The 22,641-nt window shown below is 40.8% G+C and overlaps 1 protein-coding gene across 1 annotated transcript in view; it reads left to right on the top strand.

Moving 5' to 3' along the window:
• Positions 1 to 22,641, top strand: part of LOC113068964 (copine-8-like) — a 136,698-nt gene that overhangs the window by 58,947 nt on the left and 55,110 nt on the right. Inside the window, exons 8-10 of the mRNA XM_026241927.1 lie at positions 11,615 to 11,678; positions 12,757 to 12,860; positions 16,686 to 16,790. Of these exons, the coding sequence (XP_026097712.1) occupies positions 11,615 to 11,678; positions 12,757 to 12,860; positions 16,686 to 16,790 (273 nt within the window). The remainder of the gene's footprint in view (positions 1 to 11,614; positions 11,679 to 12,756; positions 12,861 to 16,685; positions 16,791 to 22,641) is intronic.

The following is a 22,641-nucleotide window of genomic DNA, read 5'->3' as shown; positions in this document are numbered from 1 at the left end:
TTAAGTTAGTGAAGTCTGCTCGCTTGCAGTAAGGACAAGCCTTCTGCAAAATGGAAAAAAGTGACGTCCTAACATTTTACAGATAAGGATAAAACTGTACTGTAGGTTATACACTGAGAAAACATATTTCAAATGCATTAAGCAGCAAGAGGCATTTGACAGGAGGGCAAGCCACTTTAAACTGTATGCTGAGTTAGTCTGAAACAGATTTATATTCTGCTTTATACAGCAGATTTCTTCAACTTTGAAGAGCACATCTCATGTTTAGGATATTTTTACCACAGGTATGTTCACAGTGAGAGAGTAATTCAAATTCTTTGATAACCACAATTTTTGTTACAATCTTTATTTCTATACCGTTATTGGTAGCACTTTATTTTAGGGTATCTTAACTAGTTGCTTATTGGCATGCATATTACTAGAATATTAGCCATTTATTAATACTAATTAAGCACATATTAACGCCTTATTCTACATGACCTTATTCTACATTCCTAATCCTACCCAATACCTTAATTTAACAACTACCTTACTAACTATTAGCTTTTGTTTTTAGTGTGGACAAACAACAAGTCACTGAAAATGTGACACAGTGTGCATGGCACACAGCATTGGTGCCAAGAAGCTCTGAAGAGAATCAGAGTTTGAGTAATGAGATAAAGTACAGCACTGCAAATAATGGCTGTTCGATTATCAAATTGTTTCTTACTGAGAATGTGACGTAAGGTCAATTTCTTAAATACATTTCTATATAAGAAAATAATAATAATAATAAATAATAAAACTGTAAGAAGAAAAGAAGTGGCACATTATTACAGTTTGCATTTAATTATACATGTTATTTATTTCAGGTCTCTGTCGACCAAGGGAAGATAATTACACATGCGCAGACAGAAAAAAAGCAATTCCACTGCTGTGTCACCAGTGCTTAATTACCTTGAGCACTTAAGTTGCTGATTGCAAATGCATGCATCTTGATTGGGAGATACAGGAGGGACTAAATGTCACAAATAAATAAATAAATAATAGTAGAATTTAAGCATTTCTTCATGTGTTTGATTCAGGAGAGTCTATACTGAAGCATCCTGGATGTTCTTGGATAAGGCTTTAAAACTTAATATTAGAATAATGTTGTTTGTTACATAGTTCATAATACATCTATGTTCCTAAGAGACCAAGACATTGATGAAGATCCTCAGTGGATGTTTAAAAATGTACTTTATAGGAGTTTGTCTTATGAACCTTCTCTGGTCTCTTAGTAAGAGTGATGGGCAGTAGCAAGTTACTTAGTAACCCGTTACTGTAATTTGATTACTTTTTTAGTAACTGAGTAATCTAACGTGTTATAATTTTAAAAATAGTAAGTAAAGTTTATTTATAGAGCACATTTATCACAGCAAAGCTGACCAAAGCACTGAACAAAGTCAAAGATAAACATAAAATAAACAAAACAGATTATACAGTTAAACAATGGAACATATATAAAATCCAATTTAAAATGCCTGGGAATAAAGATATGTTTTCAAATAGTAATTAGAGTATAGCCACAAGCCTAAGTTACTGCCGCATTTAATTGCTGACAGAATGCAGTGTTTTATAATCTAGAGATTGTAAAAAGGATGTAGCACATGCACTGATGAGTCAAGTGCCAGTGGATTAGAGATATTTTCCTGCGAGACCCGACGCAACAGAGCACAGCGCGTGAGAAACACCCATATATATATATATATAAAACATGGGGGCAGAAACGTTCGGATCCAATTGCAGTATTTATTAGAGAATGGTCAGACAGACAGAAATCAGATAACAGCGTCAAGTATGTCAAGGGATATCCAGAATCAGTAACAAGTCAAGTCACCTTTATTTATATAGCGCTTTAAACAAAATACATTGCGTCAAAGCAACTGAACAACATTCATTAGGAAAACAGTAACAGTGTGACAATAATGCAAAACGATAGTTAAAGGCAGTTCATCATTGAATTCAGTGATGTCATCTCTGTTCAGTTAAATAGTGTCTGTGCATTTATTTTCGATCAAGTCAACGATATCGCTGTAGATCAAGTGACCCCAACTAAGCAAGCCAGAGGCGACAGCGGCAAGGAATCGAAAACTCCATCGGTGACAGAATGGAGAAAAAAACCTTGGGAGAAACCAGGCTCAGTTGGGGGGCCAGTTCTCCTCTGACCAGACAAAACCAGTAGTTCAATTCCAGGCTGCAGCAAAGTCAGATTGTGCAGAAGAATAATCTGTTTCTTGTGGTCTTGTCCTGGTGGTCCTCTGAGACAAGTTCTTTACAGGGGATCTGTATCTGGGGCTCTAGTTGTCCTGGTCTCCACTGTCTTTCAGGGCAATAGAGGTCCTTTTTAGGTGGTGATCCACCATCTGGTCTGGATACGAACTGGATCCGGGTGACTGCAGTGACCCTCTGATCTGGATACAGACTGGATCTGGTGGCTATGGTGACCTCGGAATAAGAGAGAAACAGACAAATATTAGTGTAGATGCCATTCTTCTAATGATGTAGCAAGTACATAGGGTGTTTATGTGAAGTGTTTCCGGTTTACCTAATTAAAGCTGCGGTAGGGATCTTTTGATGCTCAAGCGGTTAATAAACAGAACTGATTGCGTCTTGCGGAAGAACATCGTAGCCGGAACTACTTCTCTCTGTTTATGTCTATGAAGAATCACAAAGGTACTGGGTTACTCCACCGCGGTATCCCCGAAGCAATCTAAAATAGTCAGAATATAAACACTTATTATAGGTGCCAAAAACACGGTTTGGAAAATGGATTCATGGTGTACTCGCTTATTATATACATTTTTCTACATTTTGAACACAAACAAAGTTACGGACCGCAGCTCTGATTGGTTATTTTTTACCGGGAGCGATGGAGTTGCAAATGGCAATAGGACCACTGGGAGGAGCCAGAGGAGCTTGATTTTTCACAGATTATCTGTCTCATATTCTACTGTCAGGACATAATGACAGGTTTAATAAATATGTAAAAAAATATTTTTTTACAAAAGTTCCCTACAGCACCTTTAATGCAGCCTAAAAATCCTTTAAATGATTTGGATATTAAAAGCTTATTAGTATGTTATGTGTAAGCCAGGTTAAAGAGATGGGTCTTTAATCTAGATTTAAACTGCAAGAGTGTTTCTGTCTCCCGAACAATGTTAGGTAGGTTATTCCAGAGTTTAGGCGCCAAATAGGAAAAGGATCTGCCGCCCGCAGTTGATTTTGATATTCTAGGTATTATCAAATTGTTATGAGTTTTGAGAACGTAGCGGACGTAGAGGATTATAATGTAAAAGGAGCTCATTCAAATACTGACGTGCTAAACCATTCAGGGCTTTATAAGTAATAAGCAATATTTTAAAATCTATAGGATGTTTGATAGGGAGCCAGTGCAGTGTTGACAGGACCAGGCTAATATGGTCATACTTCCTGGTTCTAGTAAGAACTCTTGCTGCTGAATTTTGGACTAGCTGTAGTTTGTTTACTAAGCGTGCAGACCAACCACCCAATAAAGCATTACAATAATCTAACCTTGACGTCATAAATGCATGGATTAGCATTTCTGCATTTGACATTGAGAGCATAGGCCGTAATTTAAATATATTTTTGAGATGGAAAAATGCAGTTTTATAAATGCTAGAAACGTGGCTTTCTAAGGAAAGATTGCGATCAAATAGCACACCTAGGTTCCTAACTGATGACGAAGAATTGACAGAGCAGACATCAATTCTTAGACAGTGTTCTAGGTTATTACAAGCAGAGTTTTAAGGTCCTATAACTAACACCTCTGTTGTTTTCAGAATTTAGCAGTAAGAAATTACTCGTCATCCAGTTTTTTATATCGACTATGCATTCCATTAGTTTTTCAAATTGGTGTGTTTCACCAGGCCCCGAAGAAATATAGAGCTGAGTATCATCAGCATAACAGTGAAAGCTAACACCATGTTTCCTGATGATATCTCGCAAGGGTAACATATAAAGCGTGAAGAGTAGCGGCCCTCCCAAGGGTAACATATAAAGCGTGAAGAGTAGCAGCCCTAGTACTGAGCCTTGAGGTACTCCATACTGCACTTGTGATCGATATGATACATCTTTAATAACAAATACCAAGTAACAAGGGGTGGGGTTGACGCAGTGGATAAGATGCATGCCCTTGGTGTGAGAGACCCGGGTTCGAATCCACTGTGAGGCACCAATGTGTCCCTGAGCAACACTTAACCCCTAGTTGCTCCAGAGGCGTGCGATCTCTGACATATATAGCAATTGTAAGTCGCTTTGGATAAAAGCGTCAGCAAAATGAATAAATGTAAATGTAACAACACCAGGCAGGGGTCGTGGCAGGTGGCAGAGAAACACAGACGGTATAAACAATCGAAGAACAGACACGGAAGGAACAAACAATAGGAAAACGCTCAGAAATGTCAGTTATGCTATTTACCATAATAGCATAACCCCTTTTTGATTAATAAATAATTTCATCATTATTCATATATAATATTTCACACAACATGAACTAAACTTCACATCATTTCATGATTTAAAAATAGAATTTTGCTAAAATGTGTCAAGGTTGTTGTTGCTTTTTTCAGGAAAATTTTGATTCCGATTCAGGGATGCCTCAGGAGTGGCTTAACAAGTGGAATGCAAACAACTGCAGCCAAATTTCTTGAAACGTCTGTGTGTGGTTGCTCTTGATGCCTTGACGCCAGCCTAAGTCCATTCATTGTGAAGTTTACTCAAATTCTTCAATCAATTTCGCTTGACAATCCTCCTAAGGCTGTGGTTCTCTTGGTTGATTGTGCATCTTTTTTTTCTCCACACTTTTCCGTACACTCAACTTTCTGTTAACGTGCTTATATACAGCACTTTGTGAACAGCCAGTTTCTTTGGCAATGAATGTTTGTGACTCCTTGTAAAGGGTGTCAATGATTGTCTTCTGGATAACTCAGTCAGATCAGCAGTCTTCCCCATGATTGTGTAGCCTAGTGAACCAAACTGAGAGACCATTTTGAAGGCTCAGGCTCAGTCTTTTGAGTTGATAAGCTGATTGGCATGTCACCATATTCTAATTTGTTGGGATTGTTGCTGAAGCAAAATGAACTTTTTCACAACATTCTGATTAAATGAGAAGCACCTGTGTGTGTGTGTGTGTGTGTGTGTGTGTATATATGTGTATATATATATATATATATATATATATATATATATATATATATATATATATATATATATATATATATATATACATATATATATATATATATATATATATATATATATATATATATATATATATATATATATATATATATATATATATTCCTTTCTATAAATGCATTTGATTTGATCGGCTGAGACATGTGATAGGACAAAAGCAGGAAAGTGATGAGCATGCGTATCTTGGCACAAATGCCATCCACATAAACTGAAAAAATAAACACTTTCTTGCTTTCATTGAAAAGTAAAGGACAAGTGTGTCAGTCAGTTAAGAATTGTACAAGATTTTCAGCTCTTAACTTTATTTATTCTGCATGACCGATTTCAATATAATGTTTCTTTCGAAAAAAAAAAATATATAAATGTCTTCCCTAAAATATGAATGAGCTCTTAGTCCTATTTATTAGATATCGCTGCTAGGCTGGGGTTGTCATGGTGACTATGGGGTTTCTCACACTTCATGTTTTCAATTTGTTGGGTCAACTTATGCACATTATAATATTATGCCATCCTGTTAAAAAATTTCTTATATTTTCTTATATTATGGCTACGACATATAGCTTAGAAATTTTTTTAATTCAGTATCTCAAAAAAATTGATTATTCCATTTTGAGCTTGATTAGTTTGATTAATTTTGAGTATTAATACTGGGTAACTCTTGGGCTAGTTTAGAACATGAAAACGTCTCAGGTTACGTATGTAACCATGGTTCCCTGAGTAGGGAACGAGAGACTGCGTCCTCTAGGGGGCGCTTTGGGGAACACCTCGTCGTGACCCGTGTCTGAAGCATACAATGAAAAAACACCAACTTGTTGGCCGTCGACAGCCTCCGACGTCACTACCGGCGCGACTATAAATCAGCACCGGGAGAGCACGTCATTATCTTCTTCGTCTGAAGCTTGCGTCCGAAGCATGGCAGAGAGCTAGAGGACGCAGTGTCTCGTTCCCTACTCAGGGAACCATGGTTACATACGTAACCTGAGACGTTCCCTTTCGAGGGAACTTCGAACTGCGTCCTCTAGGGGGCGCTTTGGGGAACAGTATACCCACGCCGCCATGCTGAAGGGATTGCAGGCCAGAATCATGGCGAGCACTAAGTACCAACTCTACCATTACTATGGGAGTTGCCCCTGGGACGTTTAGACGGCTGTCTGTGACAGTACCCCTTACGGCCAAAAGGCCTAAGCTACATACCCAACTTAATTGTTAGGGCCTCTGCCCTGGGTAGAGCTGAAGGCTTGGAATCAGGAAAGATTCCTTTAAAGGGATGCGGCTAAGAACCTAGCATTTGTACCAAGTCCTGCCTGTCACACAGGGGCTACCGCTAGCTTACGCATAAGCTTGCTGAAAGAGCTGTCTCAACAGTTCTCTAGTAGCAACACCCTGTTTAGATAGGTATCCGAGGATACATAGGTGGAGTGGCGCCCAAGATGAACGGGGCTTTTACCAACTCAAGAAAGGGCACGAAGCAAACGCGCGAAGCCCTCACCATATAGGATTTTAGAAAGAACGCAGAATACTAGCGTGCAAACTTACCACAGTGTGGATTTCAGAAAATGTGCAAAGACTACACGTGCACACTTACCATAGCATGGATTTTCAAATACTGTTCTAAGGAGGGGCTCTCGTGGCACTCTGATAGAGCAGCTCATAGATGGAATGTTGCATCTTAAAACAGTATGATTGAGAGTCATCAACTCGATCTATGGAAACAATACTGGAGCGCTCTGGGAAAAAAAACAGAGAACTCCGTCTCGTACGAGAGGAGAACTCCGAGCTCAGAGTAGCGCACTCATAGGTGACCCTTTTTTTGGAAAAAGGGGAGCGCTGCTAAATTACCACGAGAATCACCCAAATAGCCCCTCCATGAAATTCCCTGCAGTGCTGTGCCAGGCCTGATGATCAAGGAGGCTGCCTCAGAAACCTGTGATCTCTGCCGCCTAATACCGGAACATGAAGCCGGATGGCTGCTGCTGGCGAATGTTTAGTAAACACTGTAACTGAGCACTGCAAAGGAAACTCAGACAGAGTTTATTAGTAGACACGTAACCACCAGCAATTAAATACACATAAATATATACAGAGAGGGTTACATTTACTCACTCACCCTCCTACGCCGGAGCCCCGCTCAAGGGGTACCTCCTTTTAACCTGGACCATCAGTTTCAGGTTGGTTGCTATGGACATAGAACCATAAAAAATATTATAGGTCCAGCATAGGAGACTGTTATGCGAGAGGTTTCCACCTAACCTCGATCAGGTGGAGAGCTGGTGGTTACAGGGGAATTAGGAAGGGGAGGATAAAAGCAGAAGTTAACCTTTTGAAGTCGCATATACGTTTGTTATGTCTTTTCTTTTAGTAGATACCCAGGTATCATTCTGATTCGGACGAGAACGCTGCCTCGTCTAGATCATACCTCTTAGGTTCTGCTTACCTCCTCGTGACCCACGATTCCTCTAACCCCTGCCCGCAGGTGGGGGAGGAGCGCGAGTTGCGACACTAGCCTTCTGTTCCCGTCTTTGATCCTCAGATCGAGACAGGCCAGGACCCCTATGTTGTTTGGGCTCAGACCTGGACCTTCGTGGGACGAAGGATCTGAAAGCAGCAGAGCGCGCCTTCGTCTCCCTGAACTTTTCAAATCGCCGCCTCAACGGAAATACCGAAAAGTTCAGAAGGCGAAACCTGAGCATCGAGCAGAAAGCATTTTCTTTCCTCCCGATGTCTGTTCATCCACAGATGTCTCTCCGCTGCCACCATGGCCGCCATAGTCCTGCCCCATGGCGGAGGCGGCCTGCTTGGTAGCATGGAGAGAGATCCGTGGTGTGGCGCAGCTCAGCTACCAGATCGGAAAAAGGCCCCAGCCTCTATCCAGGTCTCTTAGCAGATCAGTCTGATATGCTTGAAGCACCAGCATTGTGTGTAATAAAGCCACAGCCTGACCTGCTACTGCGTATGCCTTGCCATTTAAGCGAGATGATTTTCTGAAGGGGCTTAGATGGCAAGGAGGGAGAATAAGAAAGGAGGTTTCCCCTGCAGAAAGAAAACATTTTTCACATATAAAAATTTATAAATTATTTATAAATTTTTAGCTCTTTCTACAGGGGCATTCCCTCCTAGCCGCTTTCACGTATCACCTCGATGTCGGCAGATTACTTTAATGCCGAAACCGATGGATGCAAGAAGAAAACGGCATCTTTCATTTCTTTTTAATCTCGGTATGGAGATCATGCACAAATGAAAGGCTCACCTGAGCTGGAGGGTTATGGTCAAAAAGGTTAATTTTCACTCAATAACCTCCAACAGCTCTACATACGCAGGGCAGGAGAATTGAGAAGGCTCAGCCTCAGCTTCTTCACCATCCTTAAATATCTCCTGCTTTTCCTGGGTAAAAACCCAGCAGAGCACTAACCTCAGTATGAGAAAGTGTTAAAGATATAACATCATCCTCCCAAGGCTCTCTCTCGTCCGCCGCCCCCTTTTTTTTTTTTTTTTTTTTACGATCTCGAAAGGGAAAGTCCCTCTTAAACCATTCAGACAGATCCATCTGTATTCTCACGAGCTCATTTTCTTTCCTGCCTCAGCGTGGACAGATCCTGAACCGCGGGAAGCAGAAGGCTTGCCTTTTTTTTTTTAGAAGAGAGACGAACGAGAGCGGAGCTTTTTCCATTGAAAAACCGCTCACAGTGCACGCAGATTGCCTCCTCAAAGACATCGCGTGCGTGCTCTTCACCCAAATAAATGACGCAAAGATCGCGTGTGTCATCGGGTGTCAAATAACGCCGACACGGATGCACACATCGTCTAAACGCTTGCTAGTTGTCGCCATGATAAACAGAGAAAGATCGCCCTTACCGGTTCTTTCAGATGCACGCTTCAAACAAAACAGTCAGTTGAAGATGAAGAAGATAATGACGTGCTCTCCCGGTGCTGATTTATAGTCGCGCCGGTAGTGACGTCGGAGGCTGTCGACGGCCAACAAGTTGGTGTTTTTTCATTGTATGCTTCAGACACGGGTCACGACGAGGTGTTCCCCAAAGCGCCCCCTAGAGGACGCAGTTCGAAGTTCCCTCGAAAGGGAACCACAATTATGGGAAAGACTACTGACTTGACAATTATCCAGAAGATAATCATCAACACCTCCACAAGGAGAGTAAGCGACAGAAGGTCATTGCTGAAAGGGCTGGCTGTTCACAGAGTGCTTTATCAAAATATATTAATAATACATTGATTGGAAGGAAAAAGTGTGGTAGGAAAAGGTGCACAAGCAACAGGGATGACCACATCCTTGGGAAGATTGTCAGGAAAAGCTGATTCATGAACTTGGGAGAGCTTCACAAGGAGTGGACTGAAGCCAAAGTCAGCGCATCTAGAGTCACCACACACAGACGTCTTCAGGAAATGGGCTACAGCTGTCACATTCCTACAACCAAACCACTGAAAGTAATATTAGCATTTAATCAAGTTCTGGAGTATGGAGGAATACTGGAGAGGCACAGAATCACAGAAGAAGTCCAGTGCAAAGTTTTTGAAGTCAGTGATTAGGGTGTTGTGACGTCTGCTGGTGTTGCTCCATTGTGTTTTATCAAGTCCAGAGTGTTTGGTTTATCAAACTTCCAAGTGGTTTGATGACTGTGATATTACTGTGCTTGATTAGCCAGCCAACTCAGCTGATTCAAACCTCACAGAGAATCTATGGGGTATTGTGAAGAGGAAGATATTAAATATCCAACCAAGCAATACAGAGGAGCTGAAGACCACTATCAAAGTGACCTGGGCTTCAATAACGCCTCTGTAGAGCCACAGGCCAATCGTCTCCATGCCACGCCTCACTGAAGTAGTAATTCATGCAAAAGGAGCCCCAACCAAGTATTGAGTGCATAATTAAACCTGCTTTGGAGATCTTAAACATTTCTGTTTTATAAATATTTTTTGATTGATCTTTGAGAAAATATTTGTATTTTTTGAGATACTCCAGTTTTATATATTTAATTATATTAAATATATTTTTTATTATATTAAATATTTCAGTTTGTGTTTGAATTTAGAATATAAGAAAGTTAGCTTTTTTGAATAAAATAACAAAAAATTAAGAACTTTTCCAGGATATATTTTTTTAGATGCACGTGTATATCTGTCTAGTAGCCGTCTTACCCCTTATGATGTACAAAGCAGATTGCGTATTTGCCACATCATGATTGCCTTTTTAAAATGTTCTCGTCACTCAAAAAATGTTTGTTACCCGTCAACTGATCAATAATAATAGAAAACTAATAAATAAATAATCTTGAGCCGACCCAGTGTTATGTGATATACTGGAAGTGATCATAAAGCACACATGAGAACTTTTTTTTTTCAAACCATTTGCATAAATTAAGGCAGATATTATTATTATTATTATTATTATTATTATTATTATTTATGTATTTTTTTTTTTATTAATTTGTTTTTTTTTTATGTTACTCTAGTCTTTATTGTCACATGATCATTCAGAAATCATTCTAATATGCTGATTTGGTAATCAAGTAACTTCTTTTTTATCTTCAGTATTCTTTGAAGATAAAGAACTTACATTCAGTGCCTATGTTCATAACCAAGCATAGATGATGTGAATGATGTTAAATTTAATTGGTAAAGAAACACCAGAGGGGAAGAGTTATGGTGAATAATGACTTACATTTGTATCTGTTTATGATACAAAGCTGGTTTATGGTTTATTTTTTATGATGTATTAATGGTGCTTTTTGGTCATTCTGTAGCTTGACTACCTCAGTCACCATTCACTTAATTATATATATATATATATATATATATATATATATATATATATATATATATATATATATATATATATATATATATATATATATATATAAAAGGGGAAGCCAGGATAATATAATATATAAGGATAACTTGTTCATTTTGGGGCTTGACAGGCTCACAGATTTGAACCAGTTCTAATAAAATAACCAAAGCAATGCTTTCTTTGCTATTAAACAGATTGATTGCACCAAATGAGCAATGGCACAGCCCCAGTCCTATTACACTTACTTAAAATCTGTACACATGAGAGAGCGTTAATAAACCTTTATCAAGACTTCATCCACTGATCTGTCTGTGTAAGAATCAATTTATTACATAACCACCAGCAAAAGAATCCAAGACCAGAGCCTGATGCACACAAGCACCAGCACATTTCTGGGAAACATTGTGACTAAGGTTTATTTATTTTTTTCACATTAAGTAGATCTTGGTACTTTTTGACATTTTGATGTAGAAACAAATTAAATATTTCATGATGTGTTATGTCAGTTTTATTCAATATTATTGTGCAGTAGACACATATATGACCTGAATTATCTCATTTTGTCATACACAGGGGGATTCCAGGGAAGAAATGTGGGACAATTATTGTGAAGGCAGAGGAACTTAGTAACAGCAAGGTAACCGCTAATATTGATAATTAGAATTCAGTTCTTATTTGCGCTCCCTGATTTCTAACACCCATCCAAGCTTGGCCAATATCACTCACTGCTATATAGGCTCATAAAAATATATATATATATATAAAAAAACACTACCCAATATTTATGTTTGCTGTTGAATTTCTAATAGATGTGTGTGTGTGTGTGTGTGTGTGTGTCTGTACATCACATTGTTCACTTAGCAATTTAACTTTTGTTAGTGAAATTTTTTTTAAATTTAAAGCACCATGCTAACTACAAACTCTATTAAAATCAATTATAAGGCAATTTTCCTACTTGCTTTATAATTTTGAGTGTTGCTAATGAAATTTTGTGTGCATTTCCAGTTAGCTTATAGCAACACGCTACCATCAAACTCTATTGAAATCAGTTCTGACCAAGTCTCTTGAGAGATTCACGTGATGAGTGCTATGTGTGTGCTCCTCAAAGCTGTTTTAGTCAGTTACTATGAGATCACATTTCATGGATTGCTGCCTATATAGTCAGGAGAAAGAAAGGCAGCCTGCTAGGAGCTAATATCATTAATTGTCTTTTAGTCTATTCAAAGTAGCTGATTTGCCTTAGTTGTAAAACACAGGATTCATTAATAGCATGTGTGAAGTGCCAAGAACTTAAGCTGTGCTCACAGACACACATGCAAAAAGACCTCCCTATTGCTGGCATAATTTTTACATTTGTCTTTCACATCACAGATCAATTATGCCTTATCCCATTCCCTGCTGAAGCATTGCATCTCACACAGACAGTGAAAGTGTATCTACATTTAACACTTGTCAAATGGATTCCTCATTTGGCATTTTAGCATTGCCATCTGGGTTAAATAGTCAAGCAAATGTAACATGCCAAGATGTTTGGCATTTGCATAATGTTATCTGTATAGAAACCCTGAATGGCCAACTACTCTGCTCATTAACATTGATATTTTTGTCCCAAGTGCTCTAAATCCACACACACACACACACACACACACACACACACACACACACACTCCCGTTGCCCTCATAACCTGCTTTTCTAAAACATTCTCACCCTGCAGGAGTCTGCGACGATGCAATTTTGTGGCAACAAACTGGACAAAAAGGACTTCTTTGGCAAATCTGACCCCTTTTTAGTGTTTAATCGCAGCAACGAGGATGGAACGTGAGTAACACAGACACATGAGCAGATTCACAGTGCTCACACAATCAATCTCATCTCCAGACTCTATGCTGGAAAAATAGCTTTCCATTGAATTCCTTTAGGTTAATACCCATAGTCCTTTGCACCTGGATCAGCAGGGGTTCTTTTGGAATGGAACAGTCACACGTTATCTGGTTGATCATGTTCCTCAATAAATCCAAATTCCTTTATTGCCTTTATTTGTGTAGATCAGATACAAGAGTTTTAACCAGGACTCTGAACTGGTTCAAGGAACGAAAACGACAACCGGAAACGGACAAAATTTTGACAGAAACAGAAACCAAAATAAAATGTTATAGTTCCGAACAGAATCGAAAATTTGAAATGGCCATTAACCGGTTAATAACGTTATTTTATCGTTCCATTTAATATTTGAAATTTGCTGTCAATGAATCATGAATTCCAGAAATACGGCATATGCAAATGAGATGCTGAAGCCAACAAGTGAAATGTCCGCTCAGTTGTGAACTCATCATAGGCAAGTCGCAATGAGTTTATCTGAGGATAGTGTGAGATGAATTCAACAGAACACACGCACCTGCAGCGCTTCTATGAATGGAGAAAACTGAAAAATTAACCCCTATAGGCTTACATAAAAAGGAATATGGGCACATACACTAAATATATTTCACTTAAAGGCAGGGTAGGTAAAAAATTTATAAAAAACTTTTTTTTCCAAATTTGTTTAAACTTTATTTCTATGTTAATACATAATTAAAATGTAAGTACTTTGAAAAAGAAAGTATAAAAATCGAGTGTCTGTAGACCTCTCACGACTGTTTTAAAGACAGCTCATTATTTCCATTCACTCCACCCCCTCCCTTCTCCCGATATTAACTCGCGTTTTATTTCTTTGTTTATCCAAAGACTTTTTGTTCATTGCCTTTTCTTGTACTGCTACTGCCTTTTTTTGCCTGGTTTGCCTTCACTAACTGCATAGGCCGGTACTGTGAATTTTACTTGCTGTTTCTCTGCCATTGTTTTGGTATTCCTAGGATCCATGCCTATTGAATTCCTCAAATCAAACGTGCGCGCGCAAGTGGGCGGGTCATGTGTGGCAAAAGGGTGGTTGCCATGGTTGCGAGAGAGTGACAGTCGCCTAAGTCAATCCTATGTTTCGTCCCGAATGGAAATAATGAGCTGTGTTTAATACAGATAAAACGGTCTAGAGTCACTCGATTTTTATACTCTCTTTATCAGAGTACTTACATTTTAATTATGCATTGATATATATAGAAAGTTTAATAAAATTTGGAAGAAAGTTGTTTATAAATTTTTTACCTACCCTGCCTTTAAATCAACTGACAGATTAACGAAATGAAATAAATAGTGTGCTAAATTACGGTTCATTGTGACACGTTCCAAAGTTTTCGGAAAGGAAAACGAAACTGCAGAGAGAAGTTGTCTTTATTTTGCAAAAGCTTTAAGTTACAGTTTTAATTTAGCAAAAGCTAATTAACAGCTTGCGAGTTGCTACCAGGTAATCATATGATAGCCAGCTGGCTAAATTGGTCTGACTTTTCCAGTGTATTTGTGGGTTGTTTTGAAAGTGCTGTAAAATGGGGACATTTCTAGGGACAACTCCAGTCAGGGACAGGACACCAAAAACTGTGACTTTCCCCGGAAAATGGGGATGACTGGTCACCCTATTCTAAACCTGTATGATTATAATTTTTGTTCATCAATACAATGGAAGTCAATGCTTAATCAGTGAGTGAGTGAGTATTTCAGATGAGGTACTTAAGAGGTTCCATTTCAGTAATAATGTAGACAGGAATGCAGCTTACTAGAAGCTAATGTTGTCTTAATGTATTAGGAGTAAAGTGTGCTTGCCATTCCTGAAATCCATCGAACTCTGGAAAGTAGAGGAATGGCACAACCGTTTGTGTGTGTATGTGGCTATAAAGTTGTTGTTGTTGTTGTTGTTGTTGTTGTTGTTTTAATGGAATTGCAAAATCAAATACAAAAAGCTAATTTTGACATGAGGTAAACAGTATGTATATATGTGTGTGTGTGTGTGTGTGTGTGTATCAAGAGTGTGTGTGTGTGTGGGGGTATGTTTTTGTGACATATCAGGACACAACTGTGTATATAATTACATGGGTATGACACAGGTATTACAAGGAGACATATGAGGACATAACCCATGTCATAACCCCCATTTTTCAAAACATGTATAAACCATACAGAATGATTTTTGTTGTTGTTGAGAAAGTAAAAATGCACAAAGTTACCTGTGAGGGTTAGGGTTAGGTGTAGGGTTGGTGTAGGGCCATAGAATATACAGTTTGTACAGTATAAAAACCATTACGCCTATGGGATGTCCCCACTTTTCACAAAAACAAATGTGTTTTTTTGTTGTTTTTTTATAAATTCTGTGGTGAATTGAGAGAGGTATAGCTCAAGGGCCAGCATCAGAAAATCTTCAACAATAATCACGTTTTCAATATTATTGTTACAGTTATCATAAATTATTTCTGTATACCTGTGATAAAGTGTGATTTCAGCTTAAACAAACATGATATTCAGCTTTTTTGTGTGTGTGTTAAAACATAAAACTGATTCCACTTATATTTTGCAAGTTTTAAACTCACATTTAAATTTAACCTAGGGTTATCAATCAATTCATACATTTTAGTGCATAATTGTATCACCACATTAAGTTACAGAAAACAATCAGGCTTTTTAAAATATAACACACTATTAATTATGACATTCAAATCAATGTATGCAATGTAAATTTATGCAGTGGTTTTCTTGACCTTTCTCACTCACTACAAATAACAGATTTTACATACTGACTGCACCAAAACATATTGGAACTATAATACATGTGTAAAGCTCTAATTGTCACGGTTCAGGGTGCTTAATCGTCTTCCCTGTTGTCTGTGTCCTGTCTGTTTTCTGCAGCTCGTGACCTGGGCAATCAGCACTGATACATCGGCACTGGTGTGTGCAGATCACGAGCTGATTGCCCTCACCTGTCGCTTGTTCCCATTCTCCTAAGTTCTCTTCTGTGTCTGTCCCTTGTTGTCAGTAGATTTCGTGTTGTCTTTGTGACTGTACTGCATGTCTGTTTCCTTACCTGTTTTCCGCTGTTGTGCTCAGAATGTCTAGACAAGGAGTCTTTCGTTGGCCGCATGCCTGAGATCCTCTTTCTCATTTTTCCACGTCCTGTTGGGCATTGCACCAGAGGTGGTCTCCACAGCCTGTGTCCGCATGTGACTGTATGGATGGGTCGGGAGTTGTTACACCTGTTTTTGGCTCATGTGTGTGTCATCACACGTTGGATTAATTTTGGATTTACGGTTATACCTAATAAACTGTTGCACGTATCCTCTGCGTTTGAGTCCTCTGTCTTCACGTCTCTGTCACTAATCTCTTTGCTAGTATTCATATTAGTATTCTTTGAATGTTGGTGTTTAATTTGTGAAAATTTCAGTTGATTAAATTCCTCTATAGATTGGAATGAATTCTGAGAATGGCTATACCTTTGATAAATTACCTTTGCTCAGTTAAAGAGATGATTCATAAACAAATGCAATGCTACAGAAATAAAACATTTCTTCTCAGTTCCAAATGTTCTGATCAGTTTTTAGAATCAGACTGAAAGGAATGGATCATTTACCATTTCAGATAATTAGACTATGTCAAATGAATGTATTAATTCAAGACATTTGAGCATTTTAGTTAATTGTATGTGCTCATGTTTAATTTCAAACACACAATGATTTGATGTCAACACATACTATAAATATTTTAAACGATTATCCTGTTATCTTACAGATTTACCATTTGCCATAAAACAGAGGTGGTGAAGTGCAATCTGAACCCTGTGTGGCAAGCCTTTACAATCCCAGTCAGAGCCCTGTGCAATGGCGATTATGACAGGTATGGAGTGTTTTGTACTGTGATTGGTTTGTTAGAATTTGGTGTGCATTTTAATTGGTTGTGGGAAACAGTATTTTGTTGCCATAAAGTACTTTGAGTTTAAACCCTATTTTAACTATGGTTAAGTTATATACTCACACCTTTGTCTAAAAATCACACATCAATTAAATCTTAAATAAACAGCATACAGCTGGACCAATTGTTGTTGTTGTTGGCATAAAATTACTTTAGTGATTAAAAAATCAATAATAATAATAATAATAATAATAATAATAATAATAATAATAATAATAGAAAAAAAAGTTTTGTAAAAAAAAAAAAAAAAAAAATCACAAGTTTTGATTCAATAATAGCTGGACAGTATACAAATATACTTTTATCTATATTCTTAGGGAATGCTTACACAACAATGATGCATTAAAATGGAAATGTTTTCAGTTGTGTTTTTAAAAAGTTTTCGCATACAGACAACAACATTGTTACGATTCCCGTTCACATGAATCTGTGAAAACAACTAAAAACACTTTATTATTCATGCCAGGCCAGTAGTTGGCAATATCACAAACACTGCTCGACTGCGTGGATTCCCTTAGACCAAACACGTAATATGTATGCGCATGATGTCTCCAGTTTCACAAGTTATTTATTTTTTTGTTTACACAAAAACTTGCACTTGGAAACCAAAGTTTGTTTGCTCCCACAACGCCATTGTTGTGTTAATAAATATTCAAAAAGCATGGAGGGTTTATGCTTTTAGTTGAAAAAACATAATCAATTAATTATAATTTCATTGAAAAGAATGTCCACTAGAGATTTTTTATTTTTATTTTATTTATTTATATATTTTTTTACATGTTGGTAAAGCATAAGAACAAATACATAACCAGTGAATACAGTATACAGTAAAGTGATTCACATCTAAATTGGTAAAAAAAAAAAAAAAAAAAAACATCTATGTGATGAATGTTTTGCTTAAAGTAATAACTGCATATTATTTTGGGATAGGAGAAATTAATTTACAGTTAAACATAATATTAAGAGACATGAGACAACAGAAGAGAATCCCAACCTCTACATAGTATTCCATCATGAGTAGCTCAAACAGGGCTCTTGCTGTGTGGTGATAAAGCGGGAAGCTTCCTCCCAATAGCGGCACTCACTGATGAGCATCGATCGGTACTGTGACGCGCTCTCCCACACAATGCCTAAGCTTTAAGAGAGGGACTAACAGATGGATAGGAAGAGCACTGGGCATCCGGAGGAGTCTGGGGCACGAGATAAGCCAGCACACACACTCTAATAAAGAAGCATGGAGTGTCTCGCTGTTGATAACACTGAGAATAGGTGCTAAGGGATGCTGTGGGGATTGGGTTGTTGTTAGCATGTGTTGCGTTAAAGCTATATGTAATTGACAGAGCTGTTCTATTTGAACTGTGCAAACTCATCACTCGCCTGTCACAGGCCATGGACAGCAAGAGTTGTAATTATTTTCTGTCAAAATGCACTAATCCGGCCCTCTAACCCTGGTGTATGAAATATTTTAAAATTTCCTATCTGAAAAGAAAGTGGCATGGAAGGGAAAGTAAGCTGATTTTTTGAGAGATTGTAGTAATAATCCCAGTTTTGGAAAGGTTAGATCTGGCTCTAAAATCTGATCGGCCATGTTGATTATTATTTTTTTTTTTTTATATAAATTTGAATTCCATATTGCATGCCGAATCAGTAAGAATCTCAACCAGAAGCCTGAAGTTGTGTCATGTTGGAATTATGAAATTGACTCTAATTGTTATAGTTGTTATACTGTAATTAGGAAAAAATATATATGATATATAATTTTTAAGAGTTTCAGCTTTTCACATAAGCATCTGAAGAAGGTTTCTGTGATTTTAGTGTAGCCCATGACACTTGATGTCCTTTGATGAACAAAGGTTCTTCAAGGTTTGAAAAAACAATAAAGAGGTTAATTGATTCAGCATTTTAAGTTATTTTTATTTTTTCCTGTCATTAATAATAAGGCTGTATACATATTCTTTTTTTGGTGTAATGATTATTACCATGGAAACAAACTATTCCTTAGTCCAAGACATGAACAGCTCTGTAGTTTCTCAGTGTGGTCATCTCATGAATATAGTAATTCCAACGTGACATAAACACATCTTTAAACTAATGAACTATAATACTTTAGAACAGTTTATTAGAAATTATTTCTAATGCATGCATCATTATTACTGTTGTTCCCTATCTGTCGGTCACTACGAGTTATGTTGAACAACATATGGGGTCTCACTTGGGAGGACAATCATCTCTGAGTTTAAGAGAAAACGCCAATTAAAATTGGCTAGTGGATTTAACATACCTGAGCCACTCCCCGTGTCAGCGGGTATAAATAGAGCGACAGGTGCATCCACTCATTAGATCTTCGGAGCCGAGTGGTTGTATGAAAGCTGTTATACTCCACAAAGCCATTCATCTGCTGTGTCGGGAAACTGTTCTGGTTGGCAGTCCCTTTCAGCGATTTCCCTGGGCGCTTCAACTAAGAGAGCAGATTTCCTAAAATACTTTTTAAACACGCCGTTTCGTCCGCGTTCTTCTGGATGTGGTCGTTTCCTGTTCTCTGGGCATTCAGCACGCTGAAGGTGCGTTCGTGGATGGTTCATGCACGCACTGCGTGTGTGACCATTGCAACGCTGCGATCGCGTCTTCCCTTTCTTAAAAGGAAAGGAGCAGACCCCTCTGTCACTACCCGTTCTGGTTTCTCTGTCACGAGCAGAGGACCTCTTACCCCTTCCGCAGTGTTTGTCCTGTGCGGCTGCTGGGTGAATTTGCTGGGCTGTCTTATGGCAGACCCAACGGGTCATTCAGTTTGCTGCTGGGGATCAGATGTCGATTGCAGCATCTGGGATGTGCTGTTGACCTCTGTGGATGAAGATTCGGCGGGGCTGCCCCCCTCGGGTGTTGTCGCCACTGCCGAATTGGACCCAGAGTTGACAGCCGTGCTTGCCCGGGCAGCTGTGAGCATCAGGATGGAGGTGAATGCACCGCCCAGCCCTGAGTGCTCATGGCTGTTTGATTGGTTCTCGGTGTGGAGCACGGCTCATAACCGCGTTTTACTCTGGTTCCTTTCTTCCCGGATGTGCATGGGGAAGTGATGTAGTCGTGGATGGCCCCTTTTTTATAATAGGAATAGTCTGTGCCTCTCACCCAAGGCCTGTAAGCTGTCGGCCGTGCTCGCTACCAAGGCTTACAGTGCTGCGGGCCGAGCTGCCTCTGCCCTGCATGCTATGGCTGTCCTGCAAACTCAACAAGCCATGGCTTTAACAAATGCACAAGGGTGGTACCGACCCGAGGGTTGATGCAGGAACTGCGCACGGTGACTGATTTCGCCTTACGGGCGACGAAGGTCATGGCACGGTCCCTCGGGAAGGCGATGTCCATGCTGGTAGTCTCTGGCTGACCCTGGCTGAGATGAGAGACGTCGACAAAGCCCGCTTTCTCGATGCTCCCGTCTCCCAGGCAGGCCTGTTCGGCGACACGGTCGAGGACTTTGCCCAGCAGTTCTCGGCGGTACAAAAGCAGACTGAGGCCATACAGCACATCTTGCCCCGACGTGTTCCTCCGGTTGCCCCTCCGTCGCGGGCAGCGCCTCAGCCTGCTCGTCGCCGTGGGTGCCCCTCTACATCCTCCATACCAGCTCCGCCCCATGCTGAGAGTTCTTCGAGGCTGGCGCATCGAGCCCCGCGCAGGAGAGCGGCGCCCCCCGTGTCACTCCCGGCCGCGAAGTCCTCTAAGAAGATGACTAAGCGGCCCTGACACGGGCAACTCGGAGATGCGGGAGACTGCTCTTCAGGAGCTGGCGGAGACAGCGCAACTCCTACCCCCGGAGGAGGGCCGGGTGGAGAATCTTCAGTTTTTGTTTCTTTCTGTTCCACCGCTGGTCTAATGGCCAGTGGCACACACTTTGCCAAGTTCAACGGCATCCTCGAGACTTCGGTGGCAGTCCGGGACGCCTCTGTCTTGAATGACGCACTGCATCGTACCCAAGAAAAGCGGTGGCCTTCGGCCTATCCTGGATCTGCGAGTCTTGAATTGGGCCCTGCACAAGCTCCCGTTCAAGATGCTGACGCAGAAACGCAATCTCAAATGTGTTCAGCCCCAGGACTGGTTTGCAGCGATCGACTGAAAGACGCATACTTTCATGTCTCGATCCTCCCTCGCCACAGACCGTTTCTGCGGTTTGCATTCGAGGGCCAGGCATGGCAGTACAAGGTCCTCCCCTTCAGGCTCTCCCTGTCGCCCCGTGTCTTCACGAAGCTCGCGGAGGGTGCCCTTGCCCCACTCTGGGAAGTGGGCGTCAGGATCCTCAACTATCTCAACGACTGGCTCATTATGGCCCGCTCCCGAGAGTAGTTGTGAGATCACAGGGACTTGGTGCTTCGGCACCTCAGTCAGTTGGGGCTTCAGGTCAACCGAGAGAAGAGCAAGCTCTCCCCTGTGCAGAGAATCTCTTATCTCTGTATGGAGTTAGACTCGGTGAGTATGACGGCACGGCTCACCAGCGAGCGTGCCCAGTCAGTGCTGAACTGCCTGAGTTCCTTCAGAGGCAGGACAGTGGTACCACTGAAACACTTTCAGAGGCTCCTGGGGCATATGGCATCCGCAGCCACAGTCACGCCGCTCGGGTTGCTTCATATGAGGCCACTTCAGCACTGGTTGCACTCCCGAGTCCCGAGATGGGCATAGCGCCGCGGTACACATCGTGTCACCATCACACCAATGTGTCACCTCCTATTCAGCCCCTGGTCGGACCTTGCCTTTCTACGGGCCTGCATGCCCTTAGAACAAGTGTCCCAGCACATTGTTGTCACAACAGATGCCAGATGTCGGGCTGGGGCGCGACATGCAACGGGCAGGCAGCTTCAGGGACAGGACCTCGACTGCTTTGGCACATCAACTGTCTGGAGTTGCTGGCAGTGCATCTAGCTTTACGAAAGTTTCGTCTGCTGTTGCTGGACAAGCACGTGTTGGTACGCACAGACAACACTGCTGCTGTTTTGTACATCAACCGACAGGGCGGTCTACGATCACGTCGCATGTCTCAACTCGTCCGCCATCTCCTCCTCTGGAGTCAGACGTGGCTCAAGTCGCTGCGCGCTATCCACATCCTGGGTGAGCTCAATCGTATAGCCGACGCGCTCTCACGACAGCTCACTTTCCCCGGGGAATGGTGACTCCATCCCCAGATGTTCCAGCTGATCTGGAGTCGATTTGGGGAAGCCCAGGTAGACCTGTTTGCTTCCAGCAAGTCCTCCCACTGCCAGCTGTACTATTCCCTGTCCCAGGCCCCCCTGGGCAAAGATGCACTGGCACACAGCTGGCATCGGGCTTTACGCAAAGTGAGCTTGCATTTCCCCCAGTGAGCTTGCTCGCACAGACACTGTGCAAGGTCAGGGAGGACGAGGAACAGGTCCTGTTGGTTGCGCCTTACTGACCCGGGCCTGGTTTTCGGAACTCATGCTCCTCGTGACAGCCCCTCCCTGGCGTATCCCCCTGAGAAGGGACCTTCTCTCTCAGGGGCTTGGCACCATTTGGCACCCGCGTCCAGATCTTAGGAACCTCCACGTGTGGCTTCTGGACGGAACTCGGCAGACCTAAGTGATCTGCCACCAGCGTTGGTAGACACTATAACTCAGGCTAGAGCCCCCTCTATGAGGCAGGCCTATGCTCTGAAGTGGAGTCTGTTCACGGATTGGTGTTCTTCTCACCGAGAAGAACCCCGGAGATGCCCAGTCAGAGTCGTGCTTTCTTTCCTGCAAGAAAGGCTGGAGCGTGGGCTGTCACCCTCCACCCTGAA

Source organism: Carassius auratus, unplaced genomic scaffold (genome assembly GCF_003368295.1).
Source record: "Carassius auratus strain Wakin unplaced genomic scaffold, ASM336829v1 scaf_tig00000272, whole genome shotgun sequence".
Lineage (NCBI taxonomy): Eukaryota > Metazoa > Chordata > Actinopteri > Cypriniformes > Cyprinidae > Carassius > Carassius auratus.
This window is presented reverse-complemented; position numbering and strand designations above follow the sequence as displayed.